Source organism: Acromyrmex echinatior, chromosome 9, assembly GCF_024713525.1.
Source record: "Acromyrmex echinatior isolate Ae372 chromosome 9, ASM2471352v2, whole genome shotgun sequence".
In the NCBI taxonomy this organism is placed as follows: domain Eukaryota; kingdom Metazoa; phylum Arthropoda; class Insecta; order Hymenoptera; family Formicidae; genus Acromyrmex; species Acromyrmex echinatior.
This window is the reverse complement of record NC_141860.1, coordinates 2787208-2809184: the sequence shown is the minus strand read 5'-3', so window position 1 is coordinate 2809184 and position 21977 is coordinate 2787208. Positions and strand designations below refer to the sequence as shown.

The 21977-nt window shown below is 31.6% G+C and overlaps 1 protein-coding gene across 1 annotated transcript in view; it reads right to left on the bottom strand.

The window, feature by feature from the left end:
- LOC105151194 (uncharacterized) overlaps positions 1-21977 on the bottom strand; it is a 124010-nt gene that overhangs the window by 11943 nt on the left and 90090 nt on the right. Inside the window, exons 3-6 of the mRNA XM_011064750.2 lie at positions 9617-9694; positions 7609-7790; positions 3495-3693; positions 557-663 (exon numbers count right to left, since the gene is read on the bottom strand). Of these exons, the coding sequence (XP_011063052.1) occupies positions 557-663; positions 3495-3693; positions 7609-7790; positions 9617-9694 (566 nt within the window). The remainder of the gene's footprint in view (positions 1-556; positions 664-3494; positions 3694-7608; positions 7791-9616; positions 9695-21977) is intronic.

Sequence of the window (21977 nt, the reverse complement as noted above, 5' to 3'; positions counted from 1 at the left end):
TCCATGGAGGAAGAACATAAAACGAGTAGATGATAACCATCGTATCATCGACCGGAAAGCGTTATAAGAGTAGCAGTACGTAACTTATTGGAACATAAAAAGAAAAAGGACGATCATAACAATGTTCTAATATGATGGTGTTACGTTTCGCCGCTGTTAAACAGTATTATCTTTTTACGACTATAATCGCGAAATTATAATCAATATAATGCAACTCAAGTCAAATTCTACTATAATCAGAAAGAATGTTATTTAAAAACATTAATCTTTCCAATAAATATTAAAATTTGAAGAGAAAAATAAAAAAATTGCTATAATATAAAAAAAAATTAGTTTAATGTAGACATTTTGGAAAAGTTTAACTTCGATATCGAAATACTTTTACATATGTATAAAACAATGAAAATGTTCAATAAAATTTCGAATAAGGATTAAGATACATTTTCAGATATTATGAATTAGTATTATGAATTCATCCAAATGTAATTTTCCTTGAGCTAAATATCTTTTTTTTTATACAACAAAATCCATAAATTAAGTATTACAAAATACATACTTTCAACACTTTGATGAGATTCCTAAGACCCGTGTATTTCTTCAGCAATCTGTACAGATCATTGGTCATCTGGGTATTCTCAGCTTCAATTTGCGCCGTCGTCATATCTATACGACAAGCATCAATTCATTAATTCGTTTCATTTCAATACGATTTTTATTTTAAATACTCGGAAATATATTAAATCATGGAGAACAATAATCTCCGTAGCTTTTAATATAAATATAAACAAAGCACCAAACGGAATCAATTAATTTATTTAAAAAATTCTATATGTCTCATTCTTAATAAATTCTAAAATACAACATTTATAATTAATCTTTTTCATTAAATAGCTTTTATATCACACGATATAAAAGTGCTACATATATCGACGATGTAACGAATTTTGTAAAAACTTTTTACTATAATAAAAGTATAAACACGAACCAATGTCGGATGTTGCGTGTAGTTACATCAACATAGTTTGCTCGGCATTCCAGCAAGAGGCATTAATTAATGCTCAGGAAAATATTGCTTTTGCTGGTAAAATGAAAACCAAACGGAAACGTTGGCTGTTAATATGTATGTTTACATATACCGAGAATCAAACTGAAGTACTGGAAAAGCAATTTGATAGAAAAGTATTTTCAAACTGTAACTTTTTTAAATTTAATATTATCCCAACAGTTTATATTGTCTATATATTCTTATTGCCAGTATTTATTTGGAATATTTTGATAATAGTTTTTTTTTACCATATATTGTATATATTAAAAAAAAAAAATAATTTGCTTTGATTCTCCTGTATCAAAATATAAAATAAAATAAAGCCATAGAAAGGTATCTATAAAATAAAGTAACAAAATATAATAAAATAAAACTATAATTGATATACATTGATATATGTGTATCCATATGTAAACTCAGAAAAAATTTCCAATCAATTAACCAAGTTAATTAATGGTTTTAATTAACCATTTTATTCGAGCCATTTGTATCGAATTTCAACTAGAATTTACATTCTACTATGATACAAAGAGAGAGGAAATGATTCTTTGATTAAACAAGTGAGAGAGGACAGAATACCTGCAGTGAATATTTTTAATTACGGCTCCGGCGCGCACTCGCGCTATCGACAATTCACGTTGTTAATAAGTTTTCTTTTTTGTTGAAGTAATTTATGAATCCGTGATAATCACGCCCAAGCGCCCGATCGTACAATGTTAGTGTCTCGCATGTACGAGACAAAATAAAGAATAACTTTCGAATAATTTTCCACATATATTGCGATAATGAAAAATATGATAAATTTTTCACGTTCCCTAGAAAAATAATGAATTGTACAAGTACTCGTTAAATATTTACAAGAATGTAAAAAAACCAGCCTAAACAAGACAAGAAAAAGAGATTCATTACAAAATACTTATGTAGCTTTTCAATTCTCTACAAATTCTAAACTGTCTCCAAAAACTCGAATTTTCTGACTTTGACTGGAAAGAAGTGAAATTCGCTAACTTTTTAATATCTTATTAACAAAATATTTATACGAAGTAGGGATGCACCGGATATCCGGAAAGTATTCGATATCTAGTATTATCTGGCACTTTTTTTACTATCCGACCGGATATTATTACTATCCGGAAATATATCCGGTTGAAATTTGATATCATTAAATTGTTAATTTTTTCTTATAAAGTATAAAAATAAGTACACACATATATATATATATTTTTTTATTTATGATGTTATAATAATCTTATATGTTGTTGTAAAATTACACTCTTTTTCCCCTTTCTTTTTTTTAGAAGACACTTTCTCGGAATCCGGTCGGATATCCGAGACAGAATGTAACATCGGATGTCCGGTATCCGGTATCCGATATTCGATAATTTTATGATCTGATGCATTCCTAATACGAAGTATTAATAATCGATAGCAATGCTATTTTAATGTAATATTGCGTCAATATTATCGCTTTAAATATAATATGAAATAGTTAAATATAATAAAATTAATAACATATTACAGATATGTTTCATCATAATGTACAGTAAAACTTTGATATAATCTTTCTCTTGGACGGATCTTAAAATGACGGATTTTATTCCAATTTGAAAGCTTTCTAAAGAAAAACTAATGAATTCGTATCTCTTTCGTATAATTTATAGTAAATGAAAAAAGTTACTATTAGATTGGAAACAAGACCGTTTATGTTAAATATATTACTTTAAATACGAAGCGTCACTACGGTCTGAATGTTAACTATTATATATATTCATATAAACGAATTAATTTCAGAAATGATAATTGCGTGTCGATATGGTTGTCAGACTTTCAACGCAATCAATCTGAAATATTAATAATCCCTCCAAATTTCCCAAATTTAATCAGACCGTAGTAGTGCTTCGTTTTTTTTCTTTATTTAAAGTAAAGTTACTATTGTTTCGCAATTGTAGAGCACAAATGTATAATATATAATTGTGTAGGTTTTTTGTAATTATCAAAATACCTACATATTAAGATATTAAGATTACAAGATAAATCTACACATTAAGATACAATATTAAGACATAATAAAGAAATCAATAAATAAAATTCATTAAAGAAATACAATTAAATTAAAAATTAAAAAAAAATTAAATAAAATTCATTAAAGAAATACAACTAAATTAAAAATTATAATAACTAAAAAGTAAAATCTCGTTAAGTGCAAATTAACGAGTCAAAAGAAACGATCTAAGATTGATTCACAAATAAATTAATTGATTTCCTATTTATTGAGTCGTATCGATTGAAGGTGTTAAAGTCAAACAGTAATCAAAGTCGCAGCTAAGAAAACGAATCACACGGACGAAGAACAATCGACAGAGGACAATGGAGAACTATTTTCCCCCGGCAAAATCTACCACCATTACCGTTCTCGACAACGATCGCTTATCGCACTTCGAATACTCACTCTCGAGTCTTTCGATGCGCTCTCTCTTAGTCTCGGCCTCCTCGGCAAGACGCGCCGAAGTTTTCACGCCTTCGCCGCTTTTGTGGGTCTTCTCCATGATGGAACAAGCACGCAGCACGAAAGCGGGCACGGTCTCCTGCTTCTCTTGTCTCGGTATATCCACCAGCGTCCAATATTGCGTCTCCAGCTTAATTACGTCCTGGAAGGGCAAAACCGTCGGTAGCTCGGGCTACTATCGTAAAAAGGAAATGGAGGGAAAAAAGCAGCGCGCTTGTGCAAGTTGCCATTGTACAGCGAATCTTTTATCTTTTATCTGCGTGTCTTCGAACAAGTCATTGGCCCATTCATCAGACGCGATTTAAGGAGTTCGATTTTATCTACGTTTTAGAAAATGTATCATTATTAATTTATATTTATATCTATAATGATGGCTTACAAATTGTAAAGATATTTTGTCTATAACAATTAAATTTTACTATAATTTTTCTGTCTGCTCCTTAAAAGTAGTTTCAGTCACATATATTTCTATCCTTTTGTAATTAGATTAAATTATTCGTCAATCATCAATTACACTGTTTGACAAAATTTGACTTTTCTTTCCTACAACGACCACGACTCGCATTTCTTAATAGATTCAAGGTCGCTGAATTCAAATCCGATTTTTAGATAAATCGAATAATATGAGCCAAAAACAGTGTTTTTTGCCATATTTATCATTTTTTTGTGGCCAAACGAAATTTTATTTTTCAATTTCATTAGCGCTATTCTAAAGAGCGAATCTTCATCTTTAAAACAAATTTTTTTTTGCTGTGCGATTTCTTTTCATCGAGTTATGAACGTTTTCTGAAAATGGTGGATTCAAATTAGCAGATTGAATCTGGAAAGTAGATAGATTTATATTAAAAAAGTATCTTAGGTTTTCTAGAAGTCGGTAATACTGAATTTGAATAACTTAAAATATAGAAACTCAAAATGGCGGACCCATTATGGAGGACAAAAATGCGAAAAGTGACATTTGGTTCGCCATATTAGATCTGCCATTTTGAATTTCTATATTTTAAGTTTTTCAGATTCAATATCAGTGATCTCTAGAAAGCCTAAGATACTTTTTTGATCAAATCTATCTATTAGATCAGTGCAAAAGTTCGTGTTCGATTTATTATTCAAAGTTCAAATAGCTTTAATTTTGTTAAAAATAAACGAAATTTAAATTTAAAAAAAGAGTTTTAAAGCTTGAAATCTCTACTTTCAAATGGTTATTATATTTTTTGAATTTAGATGAGTTTTGTAATTTTTACATATAGAAAACTACGAGTTAAATAAAACGGGAAATTTTTTCTTCACTTTGTAGGCCTGTCACATGTCCAAAAAAAATTGCAAAAATTTTTAAATTTCTAACTCTTTAAAAAAATATCCCTATGACTTTTTGTTATTCAGTTGTTACAAATTAAATAAAATGAATATTTTGACTTTGATTGCTTATAACTCCATCAAAACCATCACATAATTAAAAAAAAATAGATTTTTAAATTCTGTTATCAGATAGAGTAAGATTTAGATTTATTTTATTTTTAACAAAAATAGCAGCTGTTTGAAGTTTGAATAATAAATCGGGTACGAACTTTTGCACTAATCTAATACTTTCCAGGTTCAATTCGCTAATTTAGATCCACCATTTTACATTTCAGAAAACGTTCATAACTCGATAAAAAAGAAATCGCACAGTAAAAAAAATTCGTTTTAAAAATAAAGATTCGCTCTTTAGAGTGGCATTAATGAAATTGAAAAATAAAATTTTGTTTGGCATAAAAAAAATGATGAATATAGCAAAAAAAAAACGCTGATTTGGTTCATGTATTACTCGATTTATCTTAAAAATCTGACGTGATGGGCATCTTTTTTGCTGGCGGATTTCGATTTAGCGACTTTATTAAGAAATACTGGTTCTACTCGTGGCAATTTTTTTTGTTGCTACGTTATCAATGAAACATTAAGTTAATTTTAATTTTATAATTTTATTTTTAAATTATTTTATGTTTCTTTTTGTTTCTTTTTCATTATTCTAATTTTGTTCTGTTTTAATTCAACATCGATTTTTCAATATATCATTTAAATCGTTTCATATGAAAATTAATTCTAATTATTTTGTGTAATTCAATTCTATAACAACAATATAGTTGATTACTACGACTCGACAAATGGCAAGTTTATGCATTGTTTCTGACAATAACAAAGTAATAATTTTATTTTTGTAGTGCTAATGTATCAAATTTCATTTTTTGCTTGCATATAAGCACTTTGAACAATATATTTCGGAATTACACGACCGTCGATGGAACAAATGGCGCCATTTACAGGGTGCAATTTTATTTCGCATTCGCATCACTCGAAGATTAATCTCAAGTTGGTTTTTTCTCTGACAAGAATAAACTCCGAGCTCTCTCGATTCTCTCGATAGCGGCTGCTTCGGAACGAAAGTTTACACCAGAAACAAACGTCGTCGTCCGAGAAAATGTACCTGCGGGACCAACGATCGCGAATCTCTGTGTATACATTCCCGTGGGAGCAAAAAAGCGAAAAAAGGGGAAAAATAGAACTAAAAGATGACGATAACGTGCGTTCGTCTTCCACGACTACAAACATATTCAGCAATCGTGCTGACTATCTTTTGCATGCATCTTTATTTGTTGCTTGTCCCGTAGGTGCGCGATCTATCTCTTGGATAACAAACGTCGTGCTCGTTGCAGCGTGCATTTCACTTCGAAAAATAAAACGGTTGCGTTTTGAGTTTTTTCCTTTGCCCGTTCGTCGGTTTTGTGCAGCTGGGAATTTCGCGTCGAGTTGAACGCGGATGAGTCCGGATATTTTGCGCTCCGTTGACTATTTACTGACAAAATATCATATACATCTGCCATTTTTCCGCTGTTTTTCACTGCATCTTTTTTTAAATAATTATTGCTTCTCCAACAGTTTCATTGAATATCGGTTCGATTCACAAATTTAAATATATCGTTGAGAAATTTCAGAACAAGTTAAATATTATATATTCGTAAACCATATTTTTAATTCGGGTATAATCATATTATTTCTTTTTGCATAAATCATTTAAGGTATTTTTACACCCAATTAAAATCAGGATTATTGTCTATTAATAATCGTTTTCCGATTTAGTGGCACTTGAGAATATTATGAATTTATTTTCAATTTCCTGAAAAAAAAATAAGAAGCCAAATAAATATTAAATGAGATAAGCATGTTTTTTAAATATCTTATTATGACAGTAAAAAATAAAAACTTTAATTAATATAATGCTTTTTTAATTGCAAGTTTATGCTAGAATTGTATATTTAAAAATTCATAAACAATAATTATTAAAAAAAGAAAGAAAATGTGTTCAAAAAGAAAGAAAATATATTAGAATATTCTATATTAAGAATATTCTATTTTACAATTGACATTTTCTCTACTCGGATGTAAAATATCTCAAATTATTCCTGGATTAATAAATTTACATCATACATTATATGATTATAATTATTTACAATTTGTTGCTATTTTTTTCCATGATTTTTTTATCCCAGTCACATCAAAGATTAGCTATCATGTCTATGTATTAAATATTATATACGATTTTGTAAACAAATTTGTTTTATTTTAATTGAAGAATAAATAGAAAGAAAAATGGAATACAATAACGTTGAGAAGCCTGAAATTATTTGAGAAAAAAATTCAATGGACATCATATTTGTTACGTGTCTATTATATTTAGAAGTTATTTGCTAGACTTTATATATATATATATATAAGACTTTATGTGTGATTTGAAAAAAGTCTATTATAAACTCAACAAATTAATTACAATTTACATTATGGTTGCAAATAAGTTAATAATTAGTTCCTTAGCAATTCCTTAACAAAGAGCCAAGCGCAAGTGACTCAACCGGGTTTTAGCAGGAGCGAGGTACTGTTCTCTGTTTATCGTTTACCTGTACACATCAGGCAACATAATTACAATGTAATTACGTCAAGCGACAGTCTGGGACGAACACAAAGCGTAGGACAAAAACACTCGAGTGTTACATCCAATTATGACGCTCAGTTTCTCCTGTCTTACCTTGATCATATTTTTCAGGAGGTTATAACGCTGGAACACGTTGCGCACTTGCTTACTGTCGGTGTACTTGCACATCAGTTCGACGAGGGCCCTCTTGGCGGTGTCGTAGCTGCCATCCAAACGTATCCTTACAACTCTCAGCCTCTCGTTCGTCTCGATCACTTCCTCCTTCGTTTGTCCACCTGCGTCCGCCGCAGAGAAGCCTTATTGCAATTCGAAAAGTATCGGAAGCACGGGCAATTTCCCCTCGATTACGGGTACTTCTGTCGTGCATCGACGCATTTTATCCTCACGACTGTATTTGATCGATTTTCCTTATCGTGTGCTTCAATCATTATTGCACGTCGCGTTTAACAGGGCCGTTAAATTAAAGCGCGATGGAAACGACGAAGGCATCGCGCATGCGAATGTCGCCTTCAATTAATTTTCAATTAACTCGGCACCACGATAACGTCAAAAGTTTCGACATAAATAAATCGAGCATGATACGATAAGCAACTCAGTCGACGTGTTTCCGCCATAGTTTCATCAAATTTCTAGGAAAAGTTCAAATCCCAAAGATAAAAAGCACATTTTGAGCTATATAAAATATGTTTAAAAAATTTTATTCCTTACTTTCTTATTCAGTTGATATTAAATGATATTAATTTTTAATTGGCTTTTTCTGTGACTCGATTAGAAAGATGTACAAAAATAATTTCAAAAATTATTGCTATATAGTTACGAAAAATAATTATTCTTGATTGTTCTATTAAGGCTAGATTGATTTTAAATTCTTTGAGAAATTTGCCATTAAAATCGAGATTGTGGATATCCTGTACATATATTATTATCGTACGTTAGGAATTTATCTGATCGCATTTCACCAGCGGCATAGGAACGTTAATGTCGGAATTAATCATAGTTCCACATTCGTCGATGGGAAAGCGTTAATCTAAGCCTGACAGAATTCTCAGCTGACGAAGTTTCCGTCCATTCAGCTAATACAGTCGACACGCCGTTACTCTCTGCTCCAATCGAATACAAGAGTTTCCGCTTCGATTCCATTCATGGGACAACTAACAACGTTCGTTGTTGGCAGACTGCCAGACACTTATTTCCGAGTGATACGTACAAACGTCTCTATTGCTGATTCATCGGAATTACTATACTTGGAACGAATACTCGCAGTTTATCTTTAATTTGTTATTTAGCATGTATAAAGAAAGAAAGAATTAAAAATATTGACTATTTAATGTTGAGAAATGAATTAAGATTCAAAGCTAAATTTATGTACAAAAGTTGATTAATAGTTAATACGAATAGGATATCCTGTGTACACATTCCTGTTTTGAAAGATATAAGAAATCCCTTATAAATATTTAATATTGATCAATTTAATATTAAAAGATAGTAATTAATTACTTATATTAAGTATTAAAGTATTAAAAGTACTATTGTTCAATGCTTTTAGTACTCCAAATAAATAATTATAATTACCGTCTTCCAATAATAAATTGATTAGTATTAACTTTCTTTCTGTGCACAGATGCACAAGAGTGCAAATACGCCTTAAGCTAATAAAAACGTAAATAAAATGTTGCTGAATAAAAAATTTCCAAAGTTTTCTTAAGAATGTTCCTTAAAATATTCGTATACAGAGAGAAGGTTAAACTAGCCAATATTAAATTTCTTGTAAGGAATATAGATATACAAATTATATTTTGAAAGCTTCTTTCTCAGACCATTTATATTCATAAGTTTAAAAAAAATTGTTCACAGGAATTATCTTTATTAGATTGCATTTTTCTGAATGAGATTATTGAGGAAGATCATAAATTCAGAATGTGTTTTACGAGCGAGCCGTATAAAAAGCATTCTTAAAGTAAGAGGAAGCGCACGAACACTTCATCATTTCGCAGTCTTTTTCAGCGTGTAAGGTTATCGAGTCGCGGCGATTTGCCAAGGTAGCGGCTAAAGTTTAATTAAACTCCTACGCGAGATGAATGTGATAAAATATCAAACTTACTAGACGTGCCCTCGTCTTTTACGTCCTGGACGATTCTCCGCACGCTCTGCGTGAACTTGCCTACGAGATTGGTGCTAGCTGAAACACACAATGTTCGAATTTTTTTACAATGTTCTATTGTAAAAAAACAAATACAGTATTTCACAATTTTGAATTAAACAGCCTTGTGTTGCTCGCCCGATGAATAACATTACAAAGTCAAATTGACGAAAACGCGCTTCTTTCCACCGTGCCGGATAAAGACTCGCGGGAATAATGGATGAGATCCGCCGAGAGGATGAAAAAGAGAGATTTTTTTGAGCAAGAGAGAGAGAGAGAGAGAGAGAGAGAGAGAAAGAGGAGAGCGCAAACGTCACTCAGTGCATCCGGCAAGTGGATGACTTGACGAGAAATACCAACATCGTTCGCGTCCGTCCGTGTCGGGGGACATAAAGCGCAGCGACACGGAAAAGCAGGCTAAAGCTTCTTACTCGTAAAACATGGGATTGTTCTTAAAGCAACCGTCCAAGTAGGCTTTTTAAAGCTATCGATTCGTCACACCGACCGGTTGCCGCGGTTGATACGACCGTTATCGGTAACATTTGAACGAGCTACGCCTTTTTTTGCATTATCGCACATATAATGTCGCATGTATGAACAATCGCGGCCAGTCATCTATTTATATGGAGAGATTTATATCACGAAATTTCTCGTCTGACATAATGGACAGCTTTATCACGTTTAATCCTCTCAGTCGGCTTGATCCTTCGCGAGATGAGATCGGGGTACCGTCATACCTAACTGTGTGCCGTAATTTTCAAATGAAGCTCCGACTAAAACACCGGACTCTTTTACTGTCTGCACTTACGTCGAATTCATTAGTATTTCGTTATTTCTTTATTTTTTCCTGCTTCTGACACGAAATAGATCACAGCGGTATTTTAATCGTGAAAAAAGGGATTTAAAAAAAAATTCTGTGATACCAATACAAAGTATACTTAAGGGAGTCTTCTACATTAGAGAGTAAAAAAAAGTCAATATTTTTTTCATAAATCGATAATACAACTCTTCGAGAATATATTTCGAAAAAAATTTTAGAGCAAAAGTCAAAGTTCATCGGTATACATTTTCAGCGTTGTACGAGTGTGTAGATATAATAAATAGATAATCAAAAAAATCTTTTTTTAATTATAGTTTTAAAGTACTCTTAAAGCCATTTAATTTTTATTCTGGAAATTTTTTTCTATCTCTTGTAATTTCAATGATATTCGTTTCGAAAGAAAAAAAAATGGTTTTTTTTTCGAGAGGATATGTTTCACCCCCTAAACCTCGAGATAAATGCAAAAAAATAAGAGTCTAATATTTTTTTATGCTCTGCAACATATCCAAAGCTCATTAAAATCGGTTCTCTTGTTAGTAGCACAAGAGAGGCCCGAGTAGCTCGTAGAATGGCTCAAATCAAATTGCACGAAATGAATTCCATGAGGAAGCTGAAGAATTATTGTTATTCCTGGAATAACAAATTAGCATCTGAGAGCACTGTAAGTACTCAAGAATTAAATCGATAATTTTAAACGTGAGTTTTTCAAAATCTTTTTTGCATTTTTTCAATTTTGTGTACACGATTGAAAAAAAACATTTGACCAATCGACTTTTCATAAGGCTCGTTAGATAACTAATAGTCAACCATCCTCGATGAAACTAAAAAATTAAATAAAAATCAACATTAATAATTGTTTTTGTAATAAAAACGCTACCTAGTGAAAATTAAAACTTTTTTTTTTAAAGTTGTACAAAATTTTAATATATATATAAATATTTTTTTAAATGTCTTAGATTCATTTAGAACAAAAAATTATAACAATTAAAAATATTTCTTAATTTTTTGTCTCCGGCAAAAATTGCAGTCACTAGGATGTACATAAAATCATAACGTCGCGTCGTGGCAAGGCGCCAAACTAAATATCAATACTAAAAAGGCCTATTATGGTTGAAGCTGGATCTTTATTGCTTTAAATAATTCGTTCTAAGCTGTTAGATCCTAAGCTATTAGATAAGCTCATGGAGGGCTTGGCTTAGGACGCATGCTCGTACGGAATACAAGAGATCCGGATTCAAGTCCCAGCCGAGGTAATATTTTTCGCAATAAAAAAAAATTTAACAGTTTTTCAACATATTACTATCTTTATAATATGATACTTGATTGTAGCAAATTATTAAAAAATTGCTTATCAATTTAATTCGTGATTACTAGAGTAGTTTTAATTGCGTTTATAATCTGGAAAAACAATTTCAGCGCGCAGTTCGAAAAGACTACAATATGATATATATGTAAATATATATATATATATATATATATATATACATATATATAATAGTAATAGAAAAATATATATATACGTATATAGTATATATTAGTAATTCAAGTTTAAATTATTTAAAGCAATGAAGATCCGGCTTCAACCGTAATAGGCATTTAAAATTTTTAGTATTGATTGTATTCTCACATACATGGTCTAAAATAAAGATTCTTAATATCGTCTAAATGTTTATATTTTTTTTATTATTTATAATATTTTTTTCTCATAAAATACATAAAAATGTATACGTACTCCATAATAATTATATTAAAACGTGCAACAATTTTTTAACGATAAATATTAGACTTTCTTTTCAAAAAAATTATGAAAAATCACCATTTTTTCGATCTTCTTTAATGTAGGGGAATCTTTAATACAACAAAAATAGTAATTTGTCGACGGTGCCAGGATTTTTTTAAGATCGTCTCGAATATACTTAAAACGGCCCTTGAATATAAGTATCGACTATGAATACCGACTTATACCTATTTATTACGCCTATGTTTTTTATTATCACAATAAATTTAAAAGCACGAGAGAGTTAATTTCCGAAACATCTCTTTATTGAAGAAGTTTCGCCATTATGCGTAAAGTCGGTTTGATTACCTGAGATTATATTTCACACATTTATCATTGTTGCAAGTAACATGAAAATATATTGAACAAAATTTTCATCTATCTTCTGCAACATTTCCCTCGTGGAGAAATAGTTTCGTCGATTTCTTTCTTGCAAGGAATCGTTTCATAAGTTGTTAACGGATGAATGTAAACATGGTAATGGTGAGACTTTTGTCGAGGCAAAGAAGGAAAGATTCCCTTGTAGCACAAAACGTACGAAACGCCCCGCAATCCTCTTTTACGGCTTTGTAAGTCTCGACGTTACAAAGCCGAAAGTCCACATTCCTCGTATTCTTTGTTCCGCGTACGTATACTACAATGCGGAAGTTCATTGCGGCAAAACGGAAAACGATTCGTAGCGCGTCAACCGTTAAAAAAAAAAAACTTTAATTTCTTTGAGCAAATTAAAGATAAGTTTTCTTTAATGAAAAATTCGATTAATTGTCGTTTTGACAAAAAACATTTTCATCAAAAATATGTTTGTATATTTTATTATCAACTATATTTTTTGATTGGTCACTTTTATCTGTATCTCTATTTTAATGCAAAAGATGTGAAAGATGTGATCGCGTTAAAGGAATAATGCGATTCCTCGTCGACACGCAATATGGAAAATTGAGTTTCGTAACATCTGTCGTGTTCATTAGTATGAAACTGCCCGGCGAGCTTGGCTGAGTGCCAGATTGTATAAGACACCTTATACATCTGTATTATCTCACTCTTCATAATGGAGAACGTTCGGTCAACGAGAACGACGAATAAACTCGCTTTAATAGCGATACTTCGACAGGCTTTCTACACTGAAACGACTATTCTTGTTGCAAAATAAGAGAAACAAACTTTTCCATATCTGCTCCACTTAACCGTTCGCTATATGACAATTATGTCATAATAACTTTATTTGCAATGCAGGCATCATGTATATCCAGTGAAATAGTTTATCATTATTAAAATTATGACAGAGAATTGTTTTATTAATTTATGAAATAATTATAGGGAATAAAAGAGAAATAAAAAAAATATTAGATTACATATTATTACTTTATAAAATGTATGTTAATATAAATATGTTATAAATATGTGTTACAAATATTCGGTATATTCTATTGTACAATTAAAATGTAAAAAATTAAATATCAGAACAAATAAATCAGTAATGTAAATCTAACTTTTTCATTCTGGATAAATATATCTCCTTGGTTGTATCAATAATTTCTTTTTCTCTATAAGCTTTTAAAATCGCACAATTTTAATGAAATATAAAGAATATAAAGAAATGTAATTTGTCTTAGTAGTTAATTACGCAAATAGAGAACTTTTTCATTTACCGATTGTGACAGTCTTTGGTTGGGAGAGCGCAATACGTTCGCACATCATTATTCATTGACAAAAGGGCGTTATCTGGTCTCGTTAAGATAATATGATTTGCCGAGGAGAAGCTGGCTGAATGCCAATCTGTAAAACGCACCATCTTGCCTTATAGTCCTTCGAATTACTCGGTAATTGCATTTCGTCGACTCGCGGGAATTTAGTGGATTCAAATGGAATAATAGAAAAGCTTTCCAAATGAAATCTCGAAGCACAAAGTGTTACTGACTATATTTTTTTCTCTGAAAAGAAAACGTATATGTAATCTCTTTTTTTAGAAAGCAGGAATACAATAATTATAAAAATAATCTGTAAATTTATTCATTAACGTCATGATTCTTACAAATTTCTTTGAAATGTTTAATGCGTATTGCATCCTGACATACGCTCGCTTCGAGGCACGTAACCTGCAGTAGTGCAGGTACGTTTATGATCCGCCATATGCACATTACGTATATACGTAGAATATAAGAATCGCAAAGACTCAGGCATGTATAAAAGGGAAATGTAAAATTTGTTTGAACTCTTGGGTAAACGTGTGTCTTTGCGTTATGTACAGTATTACAATTTACGATTAATACCAACAGTAAAAGTCAGTTATTGAAAATCGCGATTTGCGATGAGACGTCTCGTATGGTAAGATGTCATTACAGGATAAAGCAATCGCCTGAGGTACAAGTATAATCCAACTTCGATGTATGTCGCGTCCTTCCTACATCACGTTTGCATTTTATAAGATTTTCTAAACCTGACGCTATCGTGACTCCTTTTCCACGTCAAGTTATCCATGGGGAATTCCCAACGAAAGGCTTCTAAACCCTACTCGTACGTCACGCAGTATCGCTCCATCCGGTATTTCATCCACGCCGAGTCGAGGAGGCTGCGCATGTCGCCTGGCATTTGTACTCTGTCGCGCCTTATCCAGTGGTTTTCGGACGGTTTCATTGGAATTCAGCGCGCGTCCCCTACGTGGCTCTCGTAGACCGTCGTGTCGCTTCCTCGATTACGAGGCGATGTGCCGGGATATATTCTGCAGAATAAGTGGCCGATGGAGGAGGCTTTTTTTGTCCGACGGGCCGGTTGCCAAAATGCAACAAGCGCATTGTCATTCGAACCATATGAAACGGATTCGTTCTTTTCGAATCGGCACGCGCCAGCTAAGTGAACTGTCGTTTTCGACTACTCGAAGGTCGAACGTGACTGTTGTTGAACGAATTCTCATTACTCTCTAAATTCGTATCAGTACTGGCAATTTATTCTGCAGAGTTGGGCAAAACTACAATTCAATTAACAATTACAAATTGCAATGCAATTCTTAATTCAATTAATAATTAATAATTACGAAATATAATTACTAATTGAATTAAGAATTATATAGTTTTGCTCAATTCTAGTATTCTGCAGTAAAGTATAAATAAAAATTTTGCCTTAGATACAGATTTTTGAATAAGAGATAAATTAAGTTTTTCAATAGGTGCGATAATATTGGATCCGACTAGAAATTTATTTATTTCAAGCAAGTCTTAATCAGGTTGACTTTATTTCGTTATCAGAACTTGATCAGTCATGTAACGCAGCACAGTAGTCGAATTCTCCTCCGAATAGTCTCATCAGGACCTGATAATGAAATAAGGTCAATCTAGCTAGGATCTGCTAAAATCACTGGATAAATTTCTAAGTCAGGAATTGTTCAAATGCTATTAATTTAACATTACATTCCAAAAATCGTATATTTCGCCTTCTTGTATTGTAGAACTTGTGAACGTTTTCTTCTTACGAGTAACCCGTCCATATTCAAACCTAACAAGAATCTTTATATATATATATATATATATATATATATATATATATATATATAATATACCTCATTCAGGATTATCTTAGGTCAACCAAATCAGGTCCTTATAACATATTAGGTGTTGGAATTAATTCGTAGCGTTTTTAACGAAAGAATGTTATTTATTTCACATGAGCATTAAAAAATACATTAATGAAAGTACTTCCCATCACTTGTAAAACGCTACGAATTAATTCCAACACCTAATACAATCTTACAAAGATTAACTAATACTCAAATCTGACGGATTTTCTTAGGTGTACCTTATTCAGGATTATCTTAGATCAACTAAACCAGGTCCTTATAACATACAACCTTACAAAGGTCAATCATACTCAAACCTGACAAGGATTTTCTTATATAGGTGTACCTTATTCAGGATTAACTTAGGTCAACCAAACCAAGTCTTTATAACAAACAACTTCACAAAGGTCAACCATACTCAAACTTGATGAGAACCTGATTAGGTGTACCTTATTTAGGATTACCTTACGTCAACCAAATCAGGTTCTTATAACATATAAGGTTAATCTGATACAAATTCTAGTCGGAGAGTTACCCTATACAATGTACAATGCGAAAGTTTTTTATTTCGTTCCCTGCCGCTCATAAAGCAATGCGACAAATTTTTGGAGAATCACGTGCAGTAATTTATTGGGAGACAAAAGGCAAGTCACAATATAGTTTGGCTGCGATAATCGTAATATTTCGAAATTTTCCTAAGTCCTAACAATCGTAACTTCGATCTTCTAGAAAAGGAGAACACAATCGTTAGGAATATTCATAAGAAGAAGGCTGATCTTCAGACTTCAGACGTCCTTCCAGGATTCTTATGAAAGTCAAAGTTTCTTCGTCAATCTCAAAAGACAGAGTTGAGCTTGTGATCGCAAGCATGTCGTCATTTTAATCGTTATTACCTTTAAAATTGTACTATTGCGGAAAATCATGGCTATTGGAGTCGAAGTTTTTGTTACAGTATTCGCTGCGCGCGAATTGTGATCTGACACAGGTAATTTATTTGAAAAAAGATTTCACTATTTTTCTTATAAATAGTAACTTACAGTATCGATATTGTATACGATATGTTGCTCAACAAATTAAAAAATATATAATACTTTAGGAATAACGATAATTTAGAACTTTATTTGTAAAATAAATTCAGATATTTAATTAGAGAAATGGTTATATTTTCCGAGTGGTTCTCGTGACGCCAGAACGTAATTTGAGGTTTCATGAAGGATATAAAATCGTCGTTAACGATTTACGAGCGCTTAAGTGATTACTGGGCTATGACGAGTGTCTTTATAATCAGATTTCTCCTCAACTTAAATAACGCTCGATATTTAAAAGTGTAATAACACCGAGATCTAAATTTGTCATCAATTATGAAACAGTCATCGATAACGATGATGCGGAAACGTTTTACAGAGGCTGTCTGCTATGATGCAGATGATGCGTCCTTATCATATTCGCGCGCCATTGAAGATCGGTAAACCGGATTTTTCGCCAATGAAAGCGACTCCGCTGCTATTCGAGCGACTGGAATACGGATGGATGCACAGACGGATTTCGCCACATAGATCAAACGTATTGGCCACACCTCTATGGCTTTCTCGATGCGCGCGTGTGGTCGTGTATGCGGATTGGATTATAGTCCATGTTTTTTTGCCGATAACAAACACAATTGCTAATGGAAAGCATTGCGTGATTGGATGGCCTAACGCTGCATCGAGGAACGGAAAAGATTTAGTCAATGTCTGAATTGGATGAAGTTATTGCGTTATCGCTAACTTGTGACGGCAGAAATCAGTGTATGCTATTCTTGATTATATTATTGTCATGTTTAAATTAAAAGAACCGACTTGAAAATCTTTGAAGTAACAACGTATTATTATAACAAAATCATAAGCTGAACAATATAAAAATCTCCTATTAATACTTCTAGATGCGTAAAATAGTTAAAATATCCTTTTGTCGTATGAAAATAATATAATACGTCTGCACATTTAAAATGATTGCATTCGTAAAATCAATCTCATTTTGTAAAGTTTTGAGGGAGACTTTCAGTAGACGAAATACTCTGCTTGCGTATCTCGGAGGAGTCACAAAGAGATGCCGAGAGAGTAAAAAAGGCAACGATAACGTGAAAAACGCTATCCACTTGATGGCAACCTTTCAGCATTTTCACGTCGGAAAGTTCCTGTTCGGAAAAGGTGTGCTGACGCGCACGAGATCCGGCAATCCCACTATTTTTCGTTACGGAGTGAAAAACCGGTACATCGTTCACATACAACTCCTCAGTCCGAGTAACGCTGGATTCGTGTTACGTTGACGTAAATTTTCGTTTGCGCTAAGAGCTTGGCTGGAAAATTCAATTTCATCCCGGCGCCGCCGCTGTTAATTGAAAGCCACGTTAGGGCGCGTCAATCGCAAATGCACACGCTCTCGTTCATCATTCACTTACGGTATCGCACAAATTGATGATCACTCAGAAATGGTAATTCGGAATGGAGTGTTAATTAATTAAATATATTAATCTATATAAATACCTATCTATTATCGCTACATTGTTGCATCTTATTTGTGATAAGATACATTTTGTTTTTTTTTGGGAAGGATTTTCATATAATTTAAATAATTATGTAAGAAACTTGAGATAGAATATTTTATATACGAATCTCTACTTGTTCTAATAAATTTCAATATAATATATAAAATACATCGCTTTTTAATCATTTTATTTTAAAATTTTTTAAATGATGAGAAGAATCAATTTACATAAAAAGAGATTATGCATTTTATGCAATTAAGTTTTTCAATTATGTTACTTATAATATTTATATATTACCAAAACAGAAAATTGTTTTTATCTCTGATTTGCTTAATTTTTTTATATTGATTACATATTTTATATTTAATTAGTTCTGAACTCTTCTTTTCAATTGTATAAAAATTTCTTATATTCAAAACTTCATTTTTTATTAAAACGTTAAAAACATTTTGAATTCAAGAATATAATTCCCTTTAATAATTAATTAACTCGATTAATTAACATTAATTCATTAATTAATATTAAAATTTTCCAATCTCTTCACTATTATTTACTTTCTAGCAATAAAGCTTAAATAATAAAATACATAGATCTATTTCAACACAAATTATTAGAAACTGTAATATATACTGTATATTTAAAATAAATAGTTCTGTTTTAAAAAATTTTAATTAGTATTTAAAGAATATTGTTCTGTCTTTCGTCAATATTTCACTTTCTAACAGTTTTGTATATTTTTTTAACTTTAATATCTCGTATATGCAAAAAACGTAAAATATTGTATTAAAATCAATTGAAAAGAGTAAATTGCATTAGAAAATCGACACGCTTGAAAATGAATATTACATCATGTTCTCGCGTAATAAAAATTCTATAAAGAGAACACTTTTCTAACTGATTATAACTCGCTATAACTTGTCCGGCGGCTCGTTCCAGACAAACTGAACAAACTCTCTCTTTGTACGCTCAATGACGCCGATTGAAAATTCCGTTGAAAAAAATTCCCAATTGAGTGTTTCAACGAGGATGAGAACATTTGCGAGCCAAGACTCGCTTCATTTGACAAAACTCCGCGAGGCTGCACGTTTGATCTCGCTCCGTTGGATGAAATTGCGATGCAAAACGATCGCTTGAGGGGATCGGCGGCGGTGGGTCCGATAACGACTGGTCGGTCGTTAAGAAAGTTCCGCGGGAGTCACGGATCTGTCGGACAGATTCCGAGTGGCTACGGCTACGTGTCGAGACGTGAAGCTCTGCACGGGAAGTAGATAAACGACGAGAGACGTCCGATACATCGTTTCGCCCGATACTTCTCCTCAGTCAGTCCCTCGTAGACGCGTCTCGTTGCCCTCGAGAGCCCCTAGGCGACGAAATTATTCGAGGTCTCTAATGTTCACAGTGTTTCACAATACGACGCCCGAAGCCCCGGAAATTTATAACACGGTATAACTTCGGTAAATTCAAATTTCGAAGCTACGAATAATGATCTCTGCATTGTTTCTCGTGATAATAGAAACGCGAGAATTAATGTGAGATAGCTTCTTCAATATTTATAACATCGAAGATTAAAGTCGGTGAGATAGTACTGAATTTCTCTTTATACATCAGTATACATATATAAGCATAAATGTATATATTTAATTATAAAATACTATACTTTGAACAATATTGTATTCGTGCCAAGTTTGAAACGAAAAATTCAGCACTGTCAATCGATGACGTATTTGATTTGCAATTTAATTGCGTAACAGATAGATATAACAATTAACAATAGGAATAAATGATAAAACATCATCAGTCTAGGGCTTCGTTTCACGATGAAAGACGATACTACATTATTATACATTGAGATAGATATTTATCAAAGAGCGTCACTTTTGTTGAATAATTTCGATATGCTTACTCAATGAAATACTTGGTATACTGATTTTTTTTGTCAAACGATGTCACGATAAAAAATTCAGATTATCAAGATACGCCCCAATTTTCTTTGCGTAATAGTACGACTTAATAGTTGTAAACTATCTAAATTTCATGGAATGAAATCTCACTCCAAGTTACTAAAAATTTAGCTTGTCTTGAAAAAAAAAGTGAGAATACGGCCACTTTTGTTCAAGAATGACAGATTTTAACTCTTTTAAAAGTGAGATTTACTCTTTTGGAATGAGATTCACTCCGAAAGAGTGAAATCTCAATCCCTTTTTTGGAGTGAGATTCCATCTACCCTGGTATTACACTGGAAAGTAATCCTTCGCAAATTTAAAAATTTATATATATCTTTTACATAACCCTTTTGTATAATAATATTAGGAAAAATTATTTTAATATTTAAGAAATTAAATATAACAAGTAATTTATATATATAAATTTATATATATAAATTTTTTTCATGAACATCGGATGATCAAATATTTCCTCTTCTTCTATAACAGTTTGAAAAGAACAAATTTAGAGTGAAGAAGAACAAATTTGTAAGCAATGATAAATGACAAATAATCGATTATCGGTATTGAATATCTACGAAAAAGGGATTTTTTACAAGCAGTCTCGACAGAATTACATCTATCGCAGTATAACGCTGACAGCGTGCTTCTCAGAGAAAATTTCTATCCGCTCAATATAAAAGTTTCTCGTGAATTTATAATTTTTTTCTCGCAGATCCCAGTTTCAATACTACTAACACGACGCTACAAATTTGTTGAAACTTTTACCAGCAATGTCGGGAAAACGCGTCATGTAAAATCCCTTTTTTTTTACAAAACAGTTTTGAAAAATTGTACTATAATTGTTACAAGCAATAAATTGTTAATTATGACACTATTAAACATTTTTATAATAAATAATTATAATAATTAAATAAATAAAAAATCTTTCAAAGATATTTTACTATCCAATTATTCAAATACTTTTTATGCTGTAAAATATTTTTTCTCTAGATAAGGCAAAATAATTATTAAAGTGTATCTGTGAGCGATATTAATAATCTTTATTTTCATTCAATTGTTCGAACATTTTTATATTTTGGAGTATATTCAATCAAAACAAAACATTTTAAATTGCAAAAATAATATCTAAGAACGATATTTATAAATTTGAATTATAATCAAGAGATTCAAAATATTTGAAATTATCGTTTTATTAGGTACATCAGTATCGTTATTGATTGAATTATTTTGGAAATGTGAAATTTCTACACAGCTTTCACGAAGAAAGAGAATGCTTTTCGTACAATTTTTTACAATTTTCAAATCTTGATATTTTTTATATTTTAACAAATAAACGTCTAAAAATCTATTAAAAAATTGAACGAACATCTTCGCCTTATTCGTGACATTCGAGCTTAATTTGCAAGAAACTCTTAATTTTCAATTTATAATAAAAAATTGTATTACTTCGACATAAAATTTCATTAACTGATTTCAAATTTAAATTTAATGCATTCACTTTCTGGAACACTCCATATTATTCATCAAGAAGAATAGCGATTGTACGATCTAAATACATGTCAGATGACTGCATCGATGACTGTCACACGAACGAATGAACAAATTATGCATATTGCGAAATATTCTGAATTGTAAAAATGTTTCGCACGTTGCGCAGTTGTGTGTGAACAATAAAACATTCCACATCGAGCTCCACCCATAA